Source organism: Branchiostoma lanceolatum, chromosome 16 (assembly GCF_035083965.1).
Source record: "Branchiostoma lanceolatum isolate klBraLanc5 chromosome 16, klBraLanc5.hap2, whole genome shotgun sequence".
NCBI classification, from domain to species: domain Eukaryota; kingdom Metazoa; phylum Chordata; class Leptocardii; order Amphioxiformes; family Branchiostomatidae; genus Branchiostoma; species Branchiostoma lanceolatum.
This window is the reverse complement of record NC_089737.1, coordinates 5,392,159-5,415,211: the sequence shown is the minus strand read 5'-3', so window position 1 is coordinate 5,415,211 and position 23,053 is coordinate 5,392,159. Positions and strand designations below refer to the sequence as shown.

The following is a 23,053-nucleotide window of genomic DNA, read 5'->3' as shown; positions in this document are numbered from 1 at the left end:
GCATCGTTATATATTCATGCAACTGCATGCACATGTACATGAACAACTGTGTTTGTTGATGTCAATAATAACATGCATGCATTTCTTAGTCTCTTTTTGGTTGAGGACTTTTGGTTTTGTATTTGTCCTTTGACTAACATGTGTATGGTTCAAGCTAAATGTTATGAATTTCTTTTGAAAATTGCAGACAGTCCTTATAGTTTTAGTGGTATAACAGTGTCCTAAGCAGCATTTATAGGTATTTTCTTCTAATCCAGGTGCAAATAGTACATGTAACATTTGCACATAGTTTTTGGTTAGAGGAATGAACTTTATTGCACAACAATCGCACATTGTGCAATGTATGGCATCAAATAATCAATACTACAAGGCTAATCTATTCTAAAATTCTAACTAAGAATATTATTTAATTATTGATAACAGTATAGCATACTACAGCCAAACCTGTATTAGCGGTCACCTTTGCATAGCGGCCACCTGCCCATAGTGGTCACTTTTTGTCGGTCCCTTGGATTTTTCCCATTGACATAAGCATTAAGAATTAGGCTATAGCGGCCACCTGTCCAACGCGGTCGCGGCCAGACGATTTTCGGTCCCGCGAGTACAGTAACACTGTCGGTAACGGTCACGGCGCGCCGGTAGAAGCCGCACGCCACCGCACGCCGGGTTCAAAATCTTCATTTTTTCACGCAGTTATCAAATTTATGTGGACTCAACTGGATAGGATCATAATAAAGAAAACCAGAATGTTTTATCTTTGTTAGAAAATCCATGGTTTGACGCGAAGTCAAGTATGATTTTCTTCACATGGCTTGCGTTTGTACATCGTGGTAAAATTGATCATTTTCGTGCATTTCGACTGGACAAATATTACGGCAGCTTTTTGGAAAATACAACCCACACATGTACCTGATGCGGTAAGTTCGCGGAATGTTTGAATGCCGGCCCAATTTCCGTTTTCACCGGGAATTCATTCAAATTGTGCTCAAAACGTGTTTCACGCAATTTTCAAAATGGCGCTGATACAAACCTGGATAGGTAGCAGCATAAAGGTCAACGGAAGACACCACTACTGTTACGGAGGTATAATATACTAAATTTATTTTGCTGCAAAGTATCACTGAGGATAATTACTAAACCAAAAGCTTCAAAATGAATGTGAATACTATCACTATGATGTAAAATTTGGGCTGTTGCAATTTTCTGAAAAGACAAAAAGCCGTCAAAAGAGCGACCTTCTTTTAAGTACCCTATAATGGTAGATGCTGATCAACACAAGCCACGCGGGAACCGAACCAACACAACAAGAGACTGAGGAGTATTGTCGCCACGATTGTATGTTTGAAAACGAACAGTAAGTGACAACTGAGCAACATGTATTTTGTTCTTAACTACCTAGGAGTAAAAGAACAACATGCAAACTTCTAAAATGTGCCTTACCTGTTTACATGTGTACTGTACGGAGAATAAATGTATCTCAGTGGGTACTGAAAACATGTGTCACTCGTGGTCAATTAATCGACATTTTTTCCTTAGCGGCCAGTTTTGGCCAGTCCCTTGAGTGACCGCTATAGGCAGGTTTGACTGTATATGCTTATTAGTCTCGCATTTGGAATGATGTATGAAGAAATTGACCTACATGTACAAATGTATGTAGGTGGAAAAAAGTTGATCAATTTTTGATAAAATCTCAAAGGTAAGGCGCTAAGTAGTTTTACCATGTCCAGAGCCGCAAAGACCATGAATTCCCTAGGGAATGCATTCATACACTTTATTAAAACATATGTACTGGTAAGAGAAACGGCTCCGCCCCTGAGGCGCCCCCAAAAAACCTGCATCAAGAGAGAAGAATTGCATAAACCTGGCTATGCAAACGCAATCTCTCCAAGTTCACATTCAACTTTGTGGCTGCAGAGAAAGCTATCTAGTATAAGATAATGGGTAGGTTGAAGCGTTGAATATATCGACTCGATTTACAATAGTCCATAGTACATTCATAAAATCACATAGCCCGTCACAAAACGGTCTTTCCCAAGTTAAAGTAAAAGGTATCGTATGTAAATCTTAGAGGCACATTTCTGTGCTCAGTTGATTTCTTTGTCAGATGGTAGTCATATTCTTTTGATCAAAATAAATGATCTAGATGATTCTGAAATGCAACATCTAGAGTGTAAATTTCCCAGAAGGGTTTGACTTAAATATCAATGTTGATATCAATGGCATTTCCTTTTATTAGATATATGAATATTCTAGTCAAATTGACACATACACTATACAGACTTATTCACTGTGACTGTGAATATTGGAGTCCAGAGAAAAAATAGTAACACATAAATGAAATCATAAATGTATGAAATCCATATATAGATGGAATTCAATTGTGTATAACATACCTGTCTGACAATTGTGATAGAAGGACAGTATTCTGATCTATACTCGTATCTTTTACTTTTGACTAAAAAACAATGAAGAGACCTGGAACTCTTTTCAAAATCAAAGCAATAAAAGCGATATAAAATGAGCCTATGCCTTTGCAATGAAAAGAAGTCCACTTGACTTGGTTTTTCTTTCACGCTAAGGCGAAAATGGAGTGTTTGCCATGGTCCGCGGCAGAGCTATAGTCAGAAACTGCTACACTATTGAACACAAATGTTTGCGGAGGCTTTCAGTTCGCGGTGAAACGGTCACCACGAAAACCGCGAACATAGAACTACTGTGAACATTTCTGCATTTACAGTACATCATTGTTGATTGGACCAATACAAAAGGGCAAGTGTGAAAAATACATGTACAGACGAAGCCACTTAATTGCACCTCGGATAAACGCACCTTCCATTTAATTGCACCGAATCCCAAAATCCAAAACCGGTTCCCATTCACTGCATTGTTAGTGACTCCGCATATCTGCACCGCGCATGGTCACCAATGCCGGATAACTGCACCAATTTTTTTCAAAAATCCTCGACAAGTTAACTTAAAAGGTGCGATAAAATCGGCAAACGCAGTACAAATGAGCCGATACCTGCCGGTGTAAAGGCGCAATACCGCCAATATGTTTAAAACTGTTTTGAGTAACAAAAGAAGACGGTCTCCATTGACAGTTAAGTTGATAGGAATCGTATGGGAGGTCCCTTGCGGGTCACCAGTAATCAGTAACCAAGTATCAGTTTCAATTCCAAGTTTCATGGCGATACATGATTTACGTAAATCGACAACTGCACTCTACGTAATGTAACACAGAAACTGTTATCCCATGAGTGGCATGACGATGTTTCAGAATGCCTCCCCTGTAACATTACGTGTGTTGTAATATAATGCGGTAGATCACATGGAAAAATGAAAGAAATCAAAATCTTTTAAAACAGGTTCGTAGTCATTTCTTTTCAGCAAAGGGTCAATAGATAGAGTTAATAACTGAATACTTTCGTCTGTTTTCTTTGTGCTGGTGTTTCTGACTAACAATACACCCCCTCGCCTATGGTGGTGCGGTCCAGGTGGGCATTTCGCATAATTGCACCAGCCGGATAATTGCACCAAAAACGCTGACAAATGGGTGGTGCAGTTAAGCGGATTCTACTGTACCTAAAATAACATTTAAATCACCAAGGTGACAGACAAGCTACGAAGAACCAATCAGATTCCATTGAGGAAGTCAGATGCTGAAAATAATTCCTTAGAAAATTAGGCTGCAAACATGAATGAAATTGACCAATAAATATTCACACAACTAAAGCCACAAACTACCAACATACATTTTATTCTGTCATAGAAAATTTAAAAACACAAAAATTGATAAAGAAAATAGATAATTTTCTATATACCTTTCAGTATTACTACTATGACCTAAAGAGCCTTTCTAATGTACTAATGGCACGTTAGCTAAGACAGCTTTAATATTCTGACCAAAAAGACAAAGAAATCTGTAGCAAAATCAGTGCTACATACCTAAACCCGTGTTTAGGTTCAGGTCCGGATTCAAATCCAGAGGTTCAGGTCTGGACTTATTAGTCCGGACCTGAACCCACATGGCATTTGTGTGCTAGAAATATTTTTTCCCTGTTACATGTAAAATTGCATATTGGCATATATTATACATGCAATTTGAAAACTATATATCGGAAATTATATAGTCAGTAGTAAACACAAAAGTTCAGTTATAAACACAAAGACAGCAATGTTTTCATATTTTTTCAGTGCAAATTTCACGATCTAAGGAAGGTTTAAGATGGCTTGAAACAAGAAGGCAAGAGATTTTTTGTTTCAAGTCCGGACTTGTTTCCAGAATTTTTTTTATCTAGGTTTTTTGGGGCTTGAACCTAAACGTTAGGCTAGTCTGGATCAGGTCCGGGGTTTAGGTACGCAGCACTAAGCAAAATATGTCAATTTTGACCTATTGCATATATTTCCTGATGGGCACATACATGTACATTTGACACTAACTGTTATATGATGTATTTCAGCTCGGCAAGAGGCAAAAATAACTTGAAGTTTAACATTTGGCTTAGTGTCAAGCTGGCGACCAAGCCAGGCATGGGACTATTTCCCTTCACAGTTGGGTTCCAACCCTGGGCTTTCAGTAGGAATCGCCCCATAGATATTACAAATTCACCTGCTCTGATGTTTAACCTTTTTCCTGCTGCCTTTCTCTGTAACCAATAGGGAGTTGGGTGCCAAATGGCTACTTCAGTGTGCTAAAGGTTAAAGCCAAAACATATTCCATTTAATCATTTTACTAAAACTTTTAAGTAAAAGACAACTTCTTAACCTTCTCCCTGCTGCCTAAACCTGTAACAAACAGAGAATTGGTAGCCAAACAGCTAATTCAGTGTGCTAAGGGTTAAACTTAAAAGAGCTTTCCCTAACCAGGAATACAAAGTACAGTATGTGAGATCTTTTGAAAGGAAAAGATATTTGTAGTCATATTCAATACACAAACTTCAATCTAGTGACACATGTATTTATAATAAATTCTTCACATTTGTTTCATACAAAAATTACACAATTGTAACTTGTCATGTAAAAGGCTGATTTATTTTAGGCTATATACAACTCTTTTTTAGAGTGATTATTTTTCCCCTGATAGTACATGACATCTATATCATTTTGTTTCTTTGATTTGCATAACTGTTAAACTGCCATTGTGTGTAAAACACCAGGTTTGTACAGTAAGTACCAATCGCTGTTTAAGACAATAGAATTAGACAAGAAATATACAAAATTATCAAAGTAGGACACTTTTATATACCTGATGTCACGTAAGAACAAACATATAATAGACAAAGTATGTAGTCATGTTTCCAAACGTTTCAAAATGAGAGAAGAAACTACTAGGTGATCAACATTAATTGAGCAATAGTCCACAGTTTGTTGTTTTTTTTTTTTCAATATTAGAATATAGCATCTTATCAATTCAAGTTTTGCATTATGGCTTCTTATAGATCACATGTGGTCATTTGTGCATTTACATGTAGCTCATCTGGGAAGGAATATGCAATAAAGACTAATCACAATTATCATTATTATTTACAGCTGAGTCGAGTGTGGAAATAGGTGTTGAGTGCCTTTCCCAAGGGCAAAACACGGAAGCTTCCAAGGATTCAACCCCAACCTTCAGATTCTAACTCAACAACTCTAAACCCCAAGACCACCATAATGGAATTGTCCTCAACAATGTTTAGAATATTTCTATCTTCTCGAACTACACCCCCGAATGATGTCAAAGACCACAATGGCAAGAACATTATTTGGAAGATAGCCAACTGAGCCAAGCTACCTGCAAAGGCCATATCTGTTTAATCATTAGTTAACGTCACTCTGAACGTTTCTGTTAGTATATTACCAGTTGTTTGTCAGAATTATGTACAGACAAGTCAGACAATAGTGTCGAACTACAAGTTTATCAAGATCTTAGTAAATCTAGTTTTGAGTTAGGTCCATTTTCAGCTTTAGATTTTGATCTGTCCTCTCAAGTTTTGTTCAATTCCCCACATTTCGAGGAACATGCTTAAAATTTTGCAGAAGCTTTGTGGTATTGACAACATTAGGACATTTAATGATTTTATGTCATGTACATATACCCATTAACTAGTATAAATTTGGTATAAGTATTCATCTTATCAAAATAAACCATTGAAAACATATAAGCTCAGTACTGGACATTTCAAATTGTCTTACTCAATTACATATACTGCACTATAACACATTACATACTATAACACATTAGAGTTTTAACCCCAGGAAGCAAAAATATTTGATAAAAGATATGCTAGAATATACTAGATACTTTGTGTGTCTATGCAAGATATATTTGATGTATGTTTAACAATACATTACTAGCAATATATTCTGTTTCAACAAATTTGTATTATCTCTTTTGAAACCTCTCTAAAATTTTTACCCCTTTCTTGATCCTGAAGATTCAAACATATTTTTTTCCATAGATGTTTCTACCAAAAAGTACAGTCCACTAAATAAATGGTCATTTCCAATATGAACCAAGTACAAAACATTAGAAAAGGCTTCAAAAACAGGTGTTTCTATTATGTAAGATCAATCGAAAACTTCAAAACCTCATGAGTCATCTGGCAAAATGTCAACCCAGATACACTTTAACTGAAAGAAAACTGACATTCAAAAATGGAACTATGTTATATATAAATGCACACCATATCTTCTCATCTATTCTTCATACAAACATGTACTTTGAAATGGAATTGGACATATTGACGTTTACAATTGTAGGTTATCATACCAAGTTGAATGACAAAAGTATTCTTCGAGTCTTTTCAAATTCGGAGCCCCTTTATGGACATGTCAAGAAGATGACATCTTTTGATGTCTCGTGCACTTCTTTTCAAACTAATTGGCATGGAACTTGGAAGGATTTATATTATCGTAAGTATGTAGCTAGTTATATACAATAAACTTCACAAAATCCAAGAGATTGCTAAAGCTAATATAGCTAAGAGAGTAAAAAAGTACTAGAAGTAGTCTTTAAGTATTACATTGCATGATCCTTTCGCTACTGGGTAATATTAGGGGACCATTCAGGACCAATAGAATCCAGTACATGTGGACAGGTGGTCACTATAGACATTCTTAAAGGCACCCAGAGAATTTTATGAGGCACGAAAACCGGAAATATTCAAGTTGCTGTAATCTTCATGAAATTGACATTTAATGCCACTGTTTACCACATTTGTGTGCGGATTTCTAATCAAAAGTGCTCAAAAGTGGCACAAAAATAAGCTACATGGTGCTGTTTTAGTTTCATGCGCCTAGTGTAAATAGACCGATACCATAGCCCCATGCACCTCCGTCAAAACGTAGAAATGCAAAATTAAAACATAAAAATGCAAATATTTGACGGACATGCAGTCACTCTCTCATTGGTCGAACCGCTAATTGTGATGGACAGTCAGCATCAGTCTATTAGGGCTTAGATTTTCTATCAGTTCTCACCACACAACGACATTGTATCTTTGCTCCTTTAATGTCGATATGTAATATTGAAACTTACTATGTGTAGGAATGACTAGAAATTAGAGTTTCTTTATCCAAGTTTCAAGCCTCATAAAATGCCCTGGATTCCTTTAATGCTTATAGAAAAAGTATCAGATTTACAAACAAAGACAGAGTGGTCAGATTGGCCAGGTGGTCCTTAAGTTGATCTAGAGGTGGTCACTTTTCCACATGTCAGGTTTGATTGTTAATGTAATAATAATGCAATGTGCGTTGACAAAGGCTTGCGTCTTCAGTTATGCGCACTAGAGTAACTCCTGCATTTCTCAATATCTGTGTTGGGTTCTTAATTAAGTTTTACCAGCAGAGGCTACCCCCCCCCCCCCACCCACAAACACACACAGGACATAAGTCCAAGCATCCCCTTCGAAGTTCGAAGGAAAAATGCAATCTCATTATCTGTAACAATTCTGTCCATAGCTCGAACCTCAGTCCTCTGGTGCTATACATGTATAACTTGCCACCAGCTGCACTCTGGTATATAAATAAGGTGGAAAATTTGTTTAAACTAATCATGTATAGAAATCTTGAAAGTCACTAAATAAAGTGACTTTCAAAATCCAATTTTTCGGGCCCTAAAATTGCTTGAGTTTCCTTTAACGATCAGTAAGAAGAAAAAAAATTCAGCATTCACGAATACTCATGGCCAAGTTTAGATAAGAAGTAACCTTGCAGCGGCACTTGAGTTGAATCCAAATGTGTTATCAAAGCGAACAACTTGAATCATCACAGCAGCTGCTGGGAAAAATCAAAATAGATGCTATCTACTTGGGTCAAGTCTATTCAGACATCAAGCAAGAACACTGGCTCCTAAACTTACATGTGCCATGGAAGATTATCATGGCCAGATGACTGGTATACATGACTAACATCAGGGCTCGAAATAGTGGGTGCATGTGCACCTGTGTGCACCCAAAACTGGAGCTGAGCACCTAATTCTTGACTGTGGGTGCACCAGTGCACCTAAATATTTTTGTATCCAATAGGGTAAAGGTACTACTGTGCACTAGTATACAGAATATTCTTGATATGTAAGTGTCAGAAAAAGCACTATATCCTTTTGTTGTACTTCAGCTGATGTACTACTTGTTTGAAATTAGCTAGAGCTTTATTAGGATGACAGATTGAAGTTCTCAAGAGCTTTAGATTTAAATATGTTTTGCTGACATTCAACTTTATTTTATGTGGTGCACCTAAAATTCTTTCTGTGCACCTAATATTTTGGGTAGGGTGCACCAGTGCACCTTTTTCCAAAAATAAAGCTTGAGCCCTGTACATAGAACATAGTACGGGGCTCAAAATTCCTTTTGGGGAATAGGTGCACTGGTGTACCTAACTTAAAAATTTTGGTACACAAAACATTTTGCGTGCACAACGTAAAGTAGAACGTCAAGCAAAATGTATTTACAAACCATTAGCTGCATCTAGTCTCTTAGGAACTTTAATCTGAAATTCTATACTATAGCTAACTTCTAAACAGGTAATACATCAAAGTATAACAAAGGTTATACATTCTTTTTCTGATACTGATAAATTTCGAGAATGTACAGTAGTACCTCTACCTTATAGTTATAGCCTACGAAAATATCTAATTTTCTTTAACTAATTTTGGGTGGACAATAGTACACATGCATAGAGTACTTCGAGCCCTTCCGCCCTATAGTATTAAAGTCATCATAATAAATTTACATGTACGTAGGCTAGTCCACAAGCAAGGTCAACTTAACAACTGTCTCCTAGTCCAATCACAAAATATCAATGCCAAAACATCTTCATATTCTTTACACTGCTAGATCAGGTGCTATGCTTTCACACGCCTAAAATGGTAAACATATGTACAGGTGCATTGGTCAAAATACAGGGCACATATGCACTCAAATTTCAAGCATAATTCTTAACTGTAGGTGATCCTGGATATTTGTGTAGCCGGTTACATACTAGTACAGTGTCTCAGACTAGTATACAACATATTCGTCAGAAGAAATAACACAACCTTTGTTGATCATGAATTACCAGTTTGAGATTTTAGCTGTAGAATTTTAGAGTCAAGCTCCGAAGAGAGGCATTTAAGGTTTGTAATTAGCTTTTGCTGATCAACATTCTAAGTTTCATTCCTTGTTGTGAACCCAAAATGTTTCTATGCATCTATATTTTTACCATACATCTGGGTGCACCTGCAACTAGCGCCAAAAATTAATTTTGAGCTTGATGTACTTAGCTATGGAACAATACTAGTAAAGTCTTTCTTGTGCAAGGAAAGGAAAGAAAAGTGATCTCGAACCAGTTTTAAATGAACTCAATGAACAGATGAGCTGATCTTCCACTGGTCGTGACAGAGAAGACAGACGCTATGTACAGTATTTACAGGTTCATTGTACCAGGGAAATTCCCATAGCTCTTTTTGACAAGCACAATGAACAGTGGACTAGGCTTAACCTCCCATCCTAAGGACTGCGACCCTTTCCGGTAGCGTGCATGTGATTGTCGGGTGAGCGACACAGCCGGGATCAAACCCGGGGCTTCTAATTCGAGAGGCAAGATCGCTAACCACTGGACTAGGCACGCTATGCATTTAAGTCTGGAACTATCAGAAGAGTTGCAAAATCAGCTGAGGAATTAGAAAATTTACAATACGCAGTAAACGTGGGTGTTACTCAAGGCGGTCATTTCAGATGGTGACATAAAGCCGAAGCTTCAGGCATAAACCTCAAGCGTCAAACCCCTGCATGTAAAAGAACCCAACACACTTATCGAGAAGAGTAGGGGTGACCCGGTGTGCTTGGCTAAATATGTGAGCCTAGCGAAGCCACATTGCCCTACTACTAGCTTAGAGATTACTACTAGCTAACGAAAAAGCATCATTGCAATAAATTACGCGAATGTACAACCGTACCAATACACCTGACTAAGATTCCCAGGGTTGTAACAGATAAATGTAACAATCATATCAATATTATATCTCACTATGGACTCAATATGTATGTACGTAGTCGTAATAGTCATATTTGTCACATATGACCCCTCTTATACATGGAGCATGGCATTTATAAAATGCCATGGTCAATCGACTACCCCCCCATTTTCAGGAGAAGGAATAGGTGATATGATATTGATATTCATAACACTAACCTGATATTATTCCTAACACACATTAATATTTGTTCAAATCTGTTGCATAAATCATAAATTCTACAAGAGCTTTTAATCTCGCCATAAAAGGAGATGTCGTAAAATGCACGACTTTCCCTCCAAATCTCACTTCGTTGCCACACGTCCATGTCTTAAGTACACAGAGTTAAGACATTGGTACACCTTAAGGTAACGTCTACCTGTGGGTACACATACACCTGTCTTATCAAACAATGCATCCTTACCTGAAATACAGCTGTTTTAGTGCATAAGGTGCATGGGTGCAACCTCTTGGGAAGTTGAAATATTCTGTCAGCTCCCCCCATCTCTCCTTCTCTGATACCTGAAGGAGGGAAGGAAAGAGAAGGATGAAGGAGGGAGTGAGAGATCTTAAAGAGGTCAGAGATGTGTTGTGTGCCTGACCACGTTGTGGCGCAAAATTCAAGTGGCTTTATTTTGAGTGACAAGACACTGCGATTTCCTAACACAATAGCCCTGCCATGCCGCCCTATAAAAAACCACATTTCTAGACTATTTATGACAAATATTCAAATAATTTTAGCTCCTAATGTAAGGGAAGACTGTATGATTTCGTGTATACAAAGATCTTTTCTTGTTTACAAGCGTAGGAGGCATTGTTAGTAACGCAAGGTGCAAGGCGCTTTGTCTCTAAAACCAAAAAATCCCTCCCACCAAAAATTAATTTTCCCTCCAGAACATACACACAACACACCCGCACAAAAACCACCCAATAATCCGCCTTCTAGGGCTAAAAATCGACCACCAAACGACCCCAGCGGTGGCTCAAGAGTCGATGAACTTGACCCGCTAGAAAAAAGTTGTCAGGTGGGTCCAAAAATCGCCCAGGAAAACATAAAGTCTTGGATTTATTTTTTGAGAACTGACCTTTTGAAATCCTCCCAGTGAGGTGACTTTGTTGTAAAGATGGTGTAGGTCTAACTCTCTCCCGCCAACGTAGGGAAACCGGGAGATTTTGTGCCTGGAGAACAAAAGAAAGAGGTAAATCAAAGTTGGTGAAGTGTCCGTGAACTTCAGGGAGCATCCAAAGCGATAATTTTGTAGGGAAAGTACAAGGAGGAACCACAAACACTCACCCTTTGGCAGCGTGAAAATCTTTCAAATCCTTGAGAAACGCCTGCTTCTGTCGGCGCTCCCTTCCCGGGTCTTTGCCGGGCGAACGGTCCATTTTCCCGGCGGTTTTTCCCGACTTGGAGGCCGCTAGGTCATCCACTGCGGTGTACACGAGTTCCTGGGTTGGTTAGCTCGAGTTTCCACCCCTCCCGCGGCTCATTCATCCACCCCAGTGCACGGGGAAACACAAAAAATCCTCCCTCTCGATTCCCGGTCAAGCCAAAAACACTGTACACTGACTCCTCTCCGAAATATCATCCACAAAACCCCGCTTTTCCGAGGCCCGGAAAATTCACATTTCAGGCAAAAATCGTCCATCGACGGGACATTTCGGGTACGTCGGGATGTCGACTTTGGTCGAACGGTGCGACTTTCTAGATGCGGATAATTTGAGGAGAATCAATAGCGGTGAACGGACGGGACGACTCAGATGAAAATCGCAACAAAAAATAATGAACATGCCGAAAATTGCATTGGTCTCTAGAGGGGTACCCAATAGCCCGGGTATCCAACACCCCCTCTAATACAGAGGTTTCTACTGTTTTATCTAGTTATTGTAAAAGTGTGAAAGTGAAATAAAAGTGAAAGTGGGTTCAGAGAAACAAAGGAAATAAATTCATGTATTTCTGAATACTAATTACTGGCAAAGAATTCGCTAAAATCGTTAAAAATCGATGTTTCATGTAGTCTCGCGAGAGTTTAGATGGACGAGATGTGGGATTTTCCTATGTATTTCGTATAGGGGTGTACAAATGTAATAAACTACTCACAGCTAAATACAATACACAATAAAAAAATACGAAACACTATATTATGCAGATATTCCATATATACTATTTTGTACAACTTAATTTTATATTGATATTTATTTTTGTTAGTTTTCGTTGAAGCTTTTCTGCGTAAATTATTAATTGTTTTAGGATGTTTCCCCAAAATAATAATGGTTTCTACCATGATGCCGCATCTTCACGTGACTGGTCACAAGGTGACAAAATGGCGCGGATTGCGGACGATTTTTTGCATGTTCTTGTTGTATTTTCCCTGATTTTGACGGTGTCATGCTTTTCTCTGCCGTTCAGAAGACTGTGGACGTTAGGGGAGGACCCGGAGGTTCATATGAACGCGGTAAGGCTGCATGTCATCTTTTAGTTCGGTTGTATTTGACAAGGACATTCGCATGTTTGTGTTTGTGTTTATACACTTTGCGTAACAGACAAGTGGCGTATAGGATACGTTGCTGTGGGTAGGATATAGTTGTCCGGAAAAAAGTCTGCAAGTAAGTTATAACAGCAGCACCTTGTAAGCAGTGTACATTCAAAATGCCAGGTTGTTGATTAGATAATGTTCCATTTATTATGATTTAATACGTGTCAATCAGCTGATGTCAAGCAATTTTTTGTTTAAAATCAAAACTGTACAGGATTTTGAAAAGCATGATTATGTTTAGCCATAAGTATGGCTCAACATATTGTTTTCTCTCATGTTTCTTCTCCTGTCAAATCTTCAAATCGATTCATCTCTGTCATTTTTTGACCAAATGACCTGAAATTTGGTACAGAGGTAATGTAGGCAAAAACCAATGTACGTTCTTTTCCTTTTTTTGATATTGACCTTGAAAGTGATTTTATTGAGGTTTTTAGGCTATTTTTAGCATATCTTGGCCTCCTGCGCCCTTGTATTTCAACCGAATGACCTGAAATATGCTGTATATGTGGCTTGAACAAATATTTAAAGGACTACATTCCCATTTTTGGCATACATATATTCAAAACGATTTATTTTGGGCTTTCTTGACAATATTTGCCACTTCTGTCACTTTCAATACTACATATGACCTACAGGTCATTGACCCCGAGTGCCTTGCACCTGGCCAAGCTTGAAGTTTGCTTACGAGGAGGAAAGACCGGACATAAACATTTAACGTGATTATCGGGAAAACACCATGTTCCCTTAAACTCAGTGGTTAAATTGCAGTTTAGGAAATTTTATAACAAAAAACAAGTTAAATCAATGATTTTGTGAATGTTTATTCTAGCATTAGTTATTCCAGATATTTTCAAACTCCAAATTCTTCAACACAACACGGGAGATCGTTTCTCCTCAGACTGGCGCGACACTCCTGTCAAAATTGATTGATGATCTCTCTCTGCCGCCGACTTCATACATGATCAAAGGCGGGTGGTAGGCGGTGCCTTCCTACATGTCCTACGTACGGGCGTATGGATCGTAGAATTCGGCAAAAAAGGAATGATTAGGCCAGTAGAGTCAGTCCCCGGTAAGGTCAATGATTCGCCCCTTTGCGCTAGCTTGTAACGTTAAATGAATGTACCCTCTGGTGGCCAAACTTCACTGACAAACTTTCTCCCTATTATCATCATGAGCTTGCGTTAGTCTGGTACTAGTGACTATTATGTGCCGGGAATGTTTATCTATCGCACGCCTTGGAAGGAAGTTCAACCATGCTAAATGGTCGGCCGTTGCGAAAATTTGGAATCCCATGCTGTTGATTTTTGTGATTGAATCTGTAAGAAAATATATTTTCATGTCGTTCATGTTTTTGGGACGGACGCCGGGACGGGGTGAATTTTTTCTATCATTTTCGTCCCGTTAGTAATGCAAATCGAATCGTGTTGCACAAGAGGCAAAACACTAAAAACGTGGGTCTTGTGGAGTGTTTTGGAGCGGGAAAATGCCGGATATTAGCGGTGCCGAACAGTGTACATCGTCGCGCGCGGGTGACGCTCCGTCAAAACAAATCCGCTGGTGGTCTAGCGCGGCCACCGAAAATAGGCAGAAACACACAGGAGGACTTAGCACCTTCGTTTATGAGGGCAATTGTGAAAATCTTTTGTTACAAATTGTTCGAACATTGAAACATTTGGATAGATGGTTTGAAACTGTTCTAAATAAAGAGATTTTTGTGTAGTTACGTTCGAAATGTTTCCAACGTATGTGAAATGAGTTCAAACATGTTATAAGTTTCAATTCTAATTGTTTGAACACTTTAGAACTGTTGTGACTTAGACATTCTTTTAATCAAAATAGTTCAAACATATTACAAATATTATATTACAACCCTCTCGGTGACTTTGAATTGACCCAAATATGTTGTTTTTGGTCATTTCCTTCGTCTCCTGTCAAATCTTCATATGTATACTATGGAAAACTTCATTCTTCCCTGGGGCTGATCTTTTTTAATTCAATTTTGAACTGGGTTGATTATGTGCAAGAGTGTAATTTTCAGCGGATATTTTTCGACTGGTTTACATGGAAATGGCACGGAATATCCCATTCTTGCAAGGGGAGGATTCTTTAATTATTTCTTTCAATTTTGAGCTGGAATGATTATGAAAAAGTCCATTCTTTAGCAGAAGTGTTAATCAATTAGTGGATATGGTTGTGGACTGGTCCATATTGTGTTGAGGTGCTACTGGAAGACTCAGTTTTGGACTGGGGTGATTCATTTTTTTAGTGCAAGTATTTTAGAATGGTCCATTGTTATTTGGGGAGAGTCCATTTTTTGCATGGCGAGGAGTATGGCTAAACATGCTGTATTTGCTCGCAAATGTTGCCTTTCTAGTTTATTTTTAATTCTCACAGGTCTTGCTCAACAAGTAAAGCAATCTGGCCAGAATAGCCACAAGCTTGAAAATCATATTAAAAGAACTCTTTTATTCTCAAAAGATGTGTCATTAATCTACATACTTGAACATTCATATCTAAATCATGATTTTTTTCCACATTTTATTTTTATCCAGACTCAGTTGATAACGAGTAAAGGATATCCATGTGAAGACTACACAGTGAAAACAGATGACGGCTTTTTGCTGGGAGTGCAGCGTATCCCGTACGGCCGTAACGCTACTGCACGCAAAGACCAACGCCCTGTTGTTTTTCTACAACACGGCCTGCTGTCGGCCTCTACCGATTGGATCTTGAATCTGGCCAATGAGAGTCTTGCATTCATCCTGGCGGATGCCGGGTTTGACGTGTGGTTGGGGAACATGCGTGGAAACACATATTCACGAAAGCACGTCAAGTACACGCCTGATGATGATGAATTCTGGGACTTCAGGTAACTTTTGAAATATCCTGTCCTTCCTTTACAAATAAGTAACTTTTCTCTTTTTTAAAATCAAGATTTGCAACCCAATAGGATATACTGAAGTGAAATACATATGTATGTTTATTTGTTTTTTAAATTTGTCTGTTTGTTTCACAACTTGTTGGCTGCCTATAGGCATAACACGCCAGTTTTGTAAAGTTAGTAGTAGACCGATCCCGACTATCACTCTTTCCCTTAGCATGAAAGTTCATTTGTGTTGGTAGAATTCATTATCAATAAGACTAAACATTTCGTCCAAGGTCCAACACTATAAGAGAAATTGGGACTTACCCCAAATTTTCGGTTGACTCCATCAACCCTGTTCACGGAATGACCCGGCTACTGCAACGTGACGTCAGTGACACGTGATCGCAGTAGCGGGTCATACGTGCTAGATAATTTGTGTCTCCCACCGTCTCTGTTCAAGGAGGTAATCTACATCAGAGCCCACAGACCTACCTTGAACAGAGACGGTGGGAGACACAAGTTATCTGGCACGTATGACCCGCTACTGCGATCACGTGTCGCTGACGTCACGTTGCAGTAGCCGGGTCATTCCGTGAACAGGGTTGATGGAGTCAACCGAAAATTTGGGGTGAGTCCCAATTTCTCTTATAGTGTTGGACGAAAAGTTTGGTCTTGTTGATTATATCACTCTTTCCGGTGGGATTTTTGACATGCCCAAGGTGTGGCTGTCCTGGGACCTCTAGGGGGCTTTACATACCATCCCAGAGGACGTCCCTAACTGAAACTATTTGTGACAGCTTTTCAATTAATACACTATAAAATGCCTTGCAATCTTAAGTGAAGTCTGAACCAAGAAGAATATATTTACGGAAAGGGGGTTGACAAAGTATGCAATAGACCTATTCCATAGCCCCGCCCACCTCTGTCAAAAGTTAGGAATGTAAAATAAAAGCATAGAAATGCAAGTATTTGACAGACATGCACCCACTCCCTTATTGGTCGGACCACTGAATGCTATGCTGCCATTGGTTGAACTGTTAATTGTGATGGACAGTCAGTATCGGTTTATTTCATTGTCAGGGGCTCAAAGTTATTTTCAAAGATTCCTTGTTGTCATCATTGTTTATGCTTGTAAGATTAAGAACTAAGAGCCATTTGAAAGCAAGAGTCTCAAAGAAAGTTTTCTCCCTTTTCTTACCAGCTGGGATGAGATGGCCAAGTTTGACCTGCCAGCCATGGTGAACTTTGCCCTGAACAAGACAGGTCAGAGGTCACTCTACTACGTGGGTCACTCCCAGGGTACAGCTATCGCCTTTGCACACCTGTCAGAAGACCTGGAGTTTGCTAAAAAGGTTTGTAAAAAAATTGATAATATATTCATTTTTGTGATTTATTGATTGCATTTAAGGTTATAGGGAATAAGCAAGGTCGTCTGAGGTCATGTCATGTAAAAAAGATATGTGAAAAATTCTCACCAAAGTTTTTTGTAGTCAGTATTGAATGTTGTTAGGGTTTTTTCTAAAGAGGGGTGCCACGCCCTTCAGCCCTAGTCATGCCTTCATCGACCAGAGATGCTACTACAGGTCGCAGGTGACCATAGTCTTCAACTGTGACCTGCCTGACAGTAATTTCTCCTCAAGAACCCCTAGAATACTCTCTGAATTCTTGGAAACTCTATGCCGTGAAAGGGGCAAAACTTCCCAGCTTAGTTGCTCCATTCACTTCCAATCCAAACATGCAATATTTGTTTCTAGAGAAAACAAAACAACTTGTTTGTGCTGCTAATACTTTTGTTGTTGTTGTTGTTGTTGTTGTTGTTGTTGTATATCACCTGCTTTACCTTTATCTTTTGCTGTATACAGGTGAAGACGTTCTTTGCGCTTGCCCCAGTGGTGACTGTGGGACACATGACCAGTCCTATCAAGTACCTGGCACAGTTTGATGACGTCATCTCTGTAAGTATGACAGGCTATTGTATGTATATTAGACAAAAAGATAGTTAGTAAGCAGATATTTGTTTTTCTTTACTGAGTATGAGGTCTGTAAGAACAAAATTTCAGAAAATTTGCTTCCCACTGCTGGTAGTGGTAGGGAAACATAATTACTTGGTATGTGGGCAGATTATTGTAAACCTTAGTTGTAGTACTTATGGCAAGGTTATCATCATAATGAAAGCTCATCTGTGATGGTAGTAATCATAATACAATGCTAAACTTTCTTCCAACACTAAGGTATTCAGGGATCGAATTTACGACGATCACTGTCGCCTTCTTATTGATCCTGTAGAAGGCGGCAGTGGTCGTCGAAAATTTGATCCGTGAATACCTTAGTGTTGGAAGAAAGTTTAGCATTGTATTATGCCTATCATCATCATCATCATCATCATCGAATTTCCTTTCAGAGGAGTTTAGCTTTATTGGAACTACACATCTTTGAACACCGCCATTTTCAGTAATCACATCTACATGTGGGATTTTTAAGTTTAAAGGAAAGATGAAACTATTTGTTTCTGGATAAATCTTTAAACACAACCAGTACGAAATTACTAGTACCTGCTGATGTTTGGTGAACCGTCTGTCAGTGCAATACTGACTGGTTCCACTAGGTGTCGCTGCTGCATTGTGAAGAATGTAGTTCCAAATGAGACTAGGTTTATGTCTTCTGTCATCATGACTGGAGTGGATATTTTTATCCATACAGTCTCGTCAATCCAACAAGTTCTTTTGTCCTCTCTGTCTAACAACTTGGCCCTGTCTTTTACCAGTGATTATGTACTGGTTATGTGTAGATTGAGAACTATGTCGTCCAGTGTTTGTTTGTTTGTTTGTTTGTATTGCGTACCCGGTAAACCGCATCAAGGCGTAACACACCAGGTTTGTACTGAAGAGTACAAGCTGCATATCCGGGTAGATTTATATGATCCACACAAACTGGGAAGGACCCCTACTCTTTTTGATAAGTATGTTGGGTTCTTTAACATACTCGAGGTGTGGCTCTCCTCAAACACGGGACCTTCATTTAACGTCCTATCGGAGCGACCGAAGCTAGGTACTCATTTTCACCCGAGTAAAGTGGGGAAAGTCGTGTAAAGTGCCTTTCCCAAGGGCACAAAGTCAACGGGACAAATCAGCGAACCCCGGATGCGAACCCGGTACCTCTGGGTTCTGGGGCCAAACACGTGCACCCTGCCACTGCGATATCTAAAGAACTAATCTAGATTATGAATTACAGTAGAGACAATCTATCTAATGGTATGTATGCTAATGGTCTAGAACATTAAGTTGATAACAGTATGCTGCGTCAGGAATGTATAATATTGTCTCGTATTTGCATAGTGTTGTACAGTATATAAATTGGCCTTCATAAGTAGTTTAAGTAGATGTGTGAATGGAGCATGATATTTCTGTATTTGTTTCTCTTAGGCGATGTTCCGTATCTTTGGAGTGGATGAGTTCCTGCCCAACAGTTGGTGGCTGGATTGGCTGGCATCGTTCCTTTGTGACAAGTCTACACAGAAGTACTGTGAGAACATGCTCTTCCTACTGGTGGGCTTCGATCCAGTTCAACTAAACCAGGTACATTAATTTATTTATTGATCTTTATGGTGGTCCCTTCAGTTTACAAGGTAACTGATTTCCAAAGGAGCCCTCACATCTTTTAATTTTTTTCTGCTGGCTCTCAAGTGTTTGGGTTTATGATAATTTTGAAACGCATGAGGCTAGTAGAACAGTCCCCTGGCATCCTTGAATTGAACCCAGGCCCACCAGCGCACAAACCCAACTCACTTACCATTAGGCTAAAAGGTCTGGACCAGTTAGACTGGTCAGTAAGTGGCGCTTAAACCACTGTTACAATTTTACCAACTAGCCACCCATTTATGTTACAAATTATCATAGGTAAAATGTGTATAAGGCATGAAAATGCTTGTGTAACGGTTTCAAATGATGTTGCTTTGTTGTGCCCAGTGTATTGATATCCATAGATATTTGTCAAAATGGAAAACCTTTTGGGCAAAGGTTTAAGACCTTTGAAAAAAAGACTAAACCTGTCTTAGTAGGTTGTGAATTGTCAACTAAGTGGAAAGAACGTTGAAACAAAACTAAAAAGGTGCTCTAAAAATATAGTAGTCTTGTCTCCAAACCCTCAAACAGAGTGTTACAGAATGTTATGTATTTCTGATATGACAATGACAATGAACTTTATTGCATATTCATGCCCAGCATGGGCTAAATGCATTAGGTCACATAAAGTAAAAGAAAAGGAACATTGTGATATATTCCATCTAAATCTAGAGAGTCTCTTCTCTCTTCTTGAAACATTTGTACACAAATTCACATAGTTTTCCAGTTATATCATCGTTTTTAGATGACATGATACATATGAATAACTCGTTATTTTTAAGATGCGTATATGTTTTTGTCTAGTTGTATGGGACTTACAAGGGGTCTGCGCATGTCTGTGTATAGTGAGCATTCTAAGATAAAATGTATTTCATCTTCTATACAATCATTGTCACAGAAAGTACACATTCTGTCATTTGGTGGAGTCTGGTTGTACCTACCAACTTCAATTTGCAATGGATGATCGCTGATCCTGTGATACTGATAGCATGAAGCTTATCTGATGTTCAAATGTTATTTTTTCTTACAGACACGACTTCCAGTGTACTTGTCTCACACACCTGCCGGAACTTCTACAAAGAATATGATTCACTTTGCACAGGTAGGTACAATGTGAAATGTACGGTAAATCTTCAAACTTTTCTGGTGGTTTTATATTCGTGGTGACCTGTAGTCTAATGTAAGTATGCATTTCCAACTTATCACTACTGTACTACTAAGTATACAGACTTGTTTCAACCACGGGTTTGAAACATATCGAAAACCTCATTTTCCTTCCAATTGCAAAATAAAACCACTGCAAAAACTAAATGAGCTTACAGTATTGTGCTTTTACCTTGTCATAAAATGATATACATGTTTTAAAATTTGTTTTCAACTTAGTTTCTCACTGTTTGGAAAGGTTATTGTTTTTAAGGAGACAGTCAACCATCAAAGTATAGACCCAATGGACTTTTATTCATATTTTATTCTGTATAATTTTAATGCTCACTTTACCCCTTCTATATAGATGGTGAACTCCAACAAGTTCCAGGCATATGACTACGAAGACCCAGATCAGAACAAGCAGCATTACAATCAAGTGAGTGGAAAATAGTAAAGCTAAAACTTTCAAATTTGTCCTGGTTATCCCCAAAATTCAGATTTTTTGTTTGTTTCTTGGTAGCAAACTAGCAACTGCCATTTTTTGTGTTAACTTTCCTAAGAAATTCATTTTTAGATATTTTATAGGTTTATAGGTTCTCGAATTGGTTGTCAAATCATGCCAACACTAAAGAAACTCATAGAAACATCAACTTACTTAGAAGGACATGAACTTCTCTCAGCAATGAATGACAAGCAGTTCTGAGAATAAACTTTACTTACTGCACCTTGTAAAGAGGAGGAACAATGATGATGATGATGAGATTTTCAGATTTTTCACGATTGATATTTTTTTATTTGATTTGATTTTATTGGGATTGCAACATTGAAATACATGTTGGACACAGGCAGCTATTGCTGGTGTCGTGATCCGCCCATAATATACATGTTTTTACACTTGGGTGGAGTGAGGAAAGTTGTGTTAAGTACCTTTTCCCAAGGGCACAACATTGGTGGCGCCAGAGAATTTGAACCCGGGACCGCTGTGTTTGGGGCCAAAAACGCCACATGACCCCACCATTTTCCTTGATTTGTTAGTCCCTCTTTGTGACAAAAGGTAAGAAATTTTCCAAACCCATTGTTTCCAAGATGAAAAAAAAACTTCTATTTTCTAACACTCCTCTCTGTCCCTTACAGCCAACTGCCCCGGTCTATCACATAGAGAACATGACCACGCCCGTCGCTCTATTCTGGGGCGGAAACGATTGGCTAGCCGACCCTACGGACGTCCAGGCAGCGATACCGCGGCTCAAGAACGTCGTCTACAACACCGAGATCAAAAACTTCGACCACATGGACTTCATTTGGGGAAAGGACGCCACCAAACAATACGACAAGATTATACAGATCATTCGTAAAGCGGAACTGGTGTCGTTTTACCGCGACGCATTTCAGCCCGGACCGGTGGTTATCGAACATTGATTGTTGAAAAGAAACTCTTTATGTGATATTTTAAGAGATTTATTTATCGATTTGTCTGCAGATTTTAGACGTCAATGTTATGTCTTTGTTGTTTCAGGAGTAAAATGATATGTTTATAGAAAATAGAGTATTTTTGTACTGTTTTAGAGTCCTGCCATAACATGTATACAAAGTTGCCATAGAAACGGTACAAAAATGTTAAAAGTCTACATTATGCAATTGCTAAAGCATGCACAATTCAATGTTCACTGTCCTCTAGAATTACATGTTACCTGTATTTTGTGAAATGTGAAATGTCAAGTCTTGTATATATGTAAAACCACTTGTAAAAGAAGTTACTTTTGTTGTATATGTTGGTTTGGCTGTCTTCCTGCATGTGCTGCTATTTGTATATGGAGCTGATGGTATGTTTTTGTGTATTACTGTAAATGCAAAAATGTTCACAGGGATTTAATTTCTCTGTAGGGTGAAAATCGAGTGTTGTTGGTGGTTTTGAGTTTGAGTTACACATGTACTACAGTCACACAATGGAACAGCGTTTTGATGCGGTTTTAAGTTTGTGGTAAAGAATTCATCGCAAAAAACGCCAACATAAAACTACCACGAACATGTCTGCATTTACAGTAATTAAGTGGTTAATATCCTATCTTTAAACCATATTATTGTCACTTCTCTTCCCTACTGTTTGGATACATACCATACTTTGTGTCTGTCAACATGGAAGAAAATAATTGTAGAAAACAAAATTAGCTTTTTAAGTGAATTTGAGTGCTTTTCAAGTTATAAAAAAAAAGAAACTTATTGAAGTTAAGAAATGGACTTATATATTTAGAAGTCAGATCATGTGAGGCTTTCAACTGACATCTATTGTGATTTAACATTATGTAGATGCTTATATTTGTTGTACAATTTTAGCAGAAGAATATATGACAACATGGTAGTGAATGTATACAATTGAGTGTTGTATCAGAAAGCCACATCTAAGATACTAGTA

General features: G+C 38.4%; 2 protein-coding genes across 2 annotated transcripts in view; one reads left to right on the top strand and one right to left on the bottom strand.

Annotated features, from left to right (window-relative positions):
• The window catches only part of LOC136422309 (AT-rich interactive domain-containing protein 2-like), a 33,568-nt gene extending 21,281 nt beyond the window's left edge, over window positions 1-12,287 (bottom strand). The window contains exons 1-3 of the mRNA XM_066409990.1: window positions 11,766-12,287; window positions 11,557-11,650; window positions 10,896-10,993 (exon numbers count right to left, since the gene is read on the bottom strand). Of these exons, the coding sequence (XP_066266087.1) occupies window positions 10,896-10,993; window positions 11,557-11,650; window positions 11,766-11,857 (284 nt within the window). The 5' untranslated portion in view covers window positions 11,858-12,287. The remainder of the gene's footprint in view (window positions 1-10,895; window positions 10,994-11,556; window positions 11,651-11,765) is intronic.
• Window positions 12,288-12,791: 504 nt separating this feature from the next.
• On the top strand, window positions 12,792-22,155 carry LOC136421649 (gastric triacylglycerol lipase-like). Its single transcript, XM_066409117.1, has 8 exons — window positions 12,792-12,927; window positions 15,561-15,877; window positions 17,076-17,226; window positions 17,737-17,829; window positions 19,297-19,449; window positions 20,525-20,596; window positions 21,005-21,076; window positions 21,775-22,155. Exons 1-8 carry the CDS (start codon window positions 12,796-12,798, stop codon window positions 22,057-22,059), a joined length of 1,275 nt encoding a protein of 424 aa, XP_066265214.1. The 5' UTR covers window positions 12,792-12,795; the 3' UTR covers window positions 22,060-22,155.
• The last annotated feature ends 898 nt before the right edge of the window (window positions 22,156-23,053 follow it).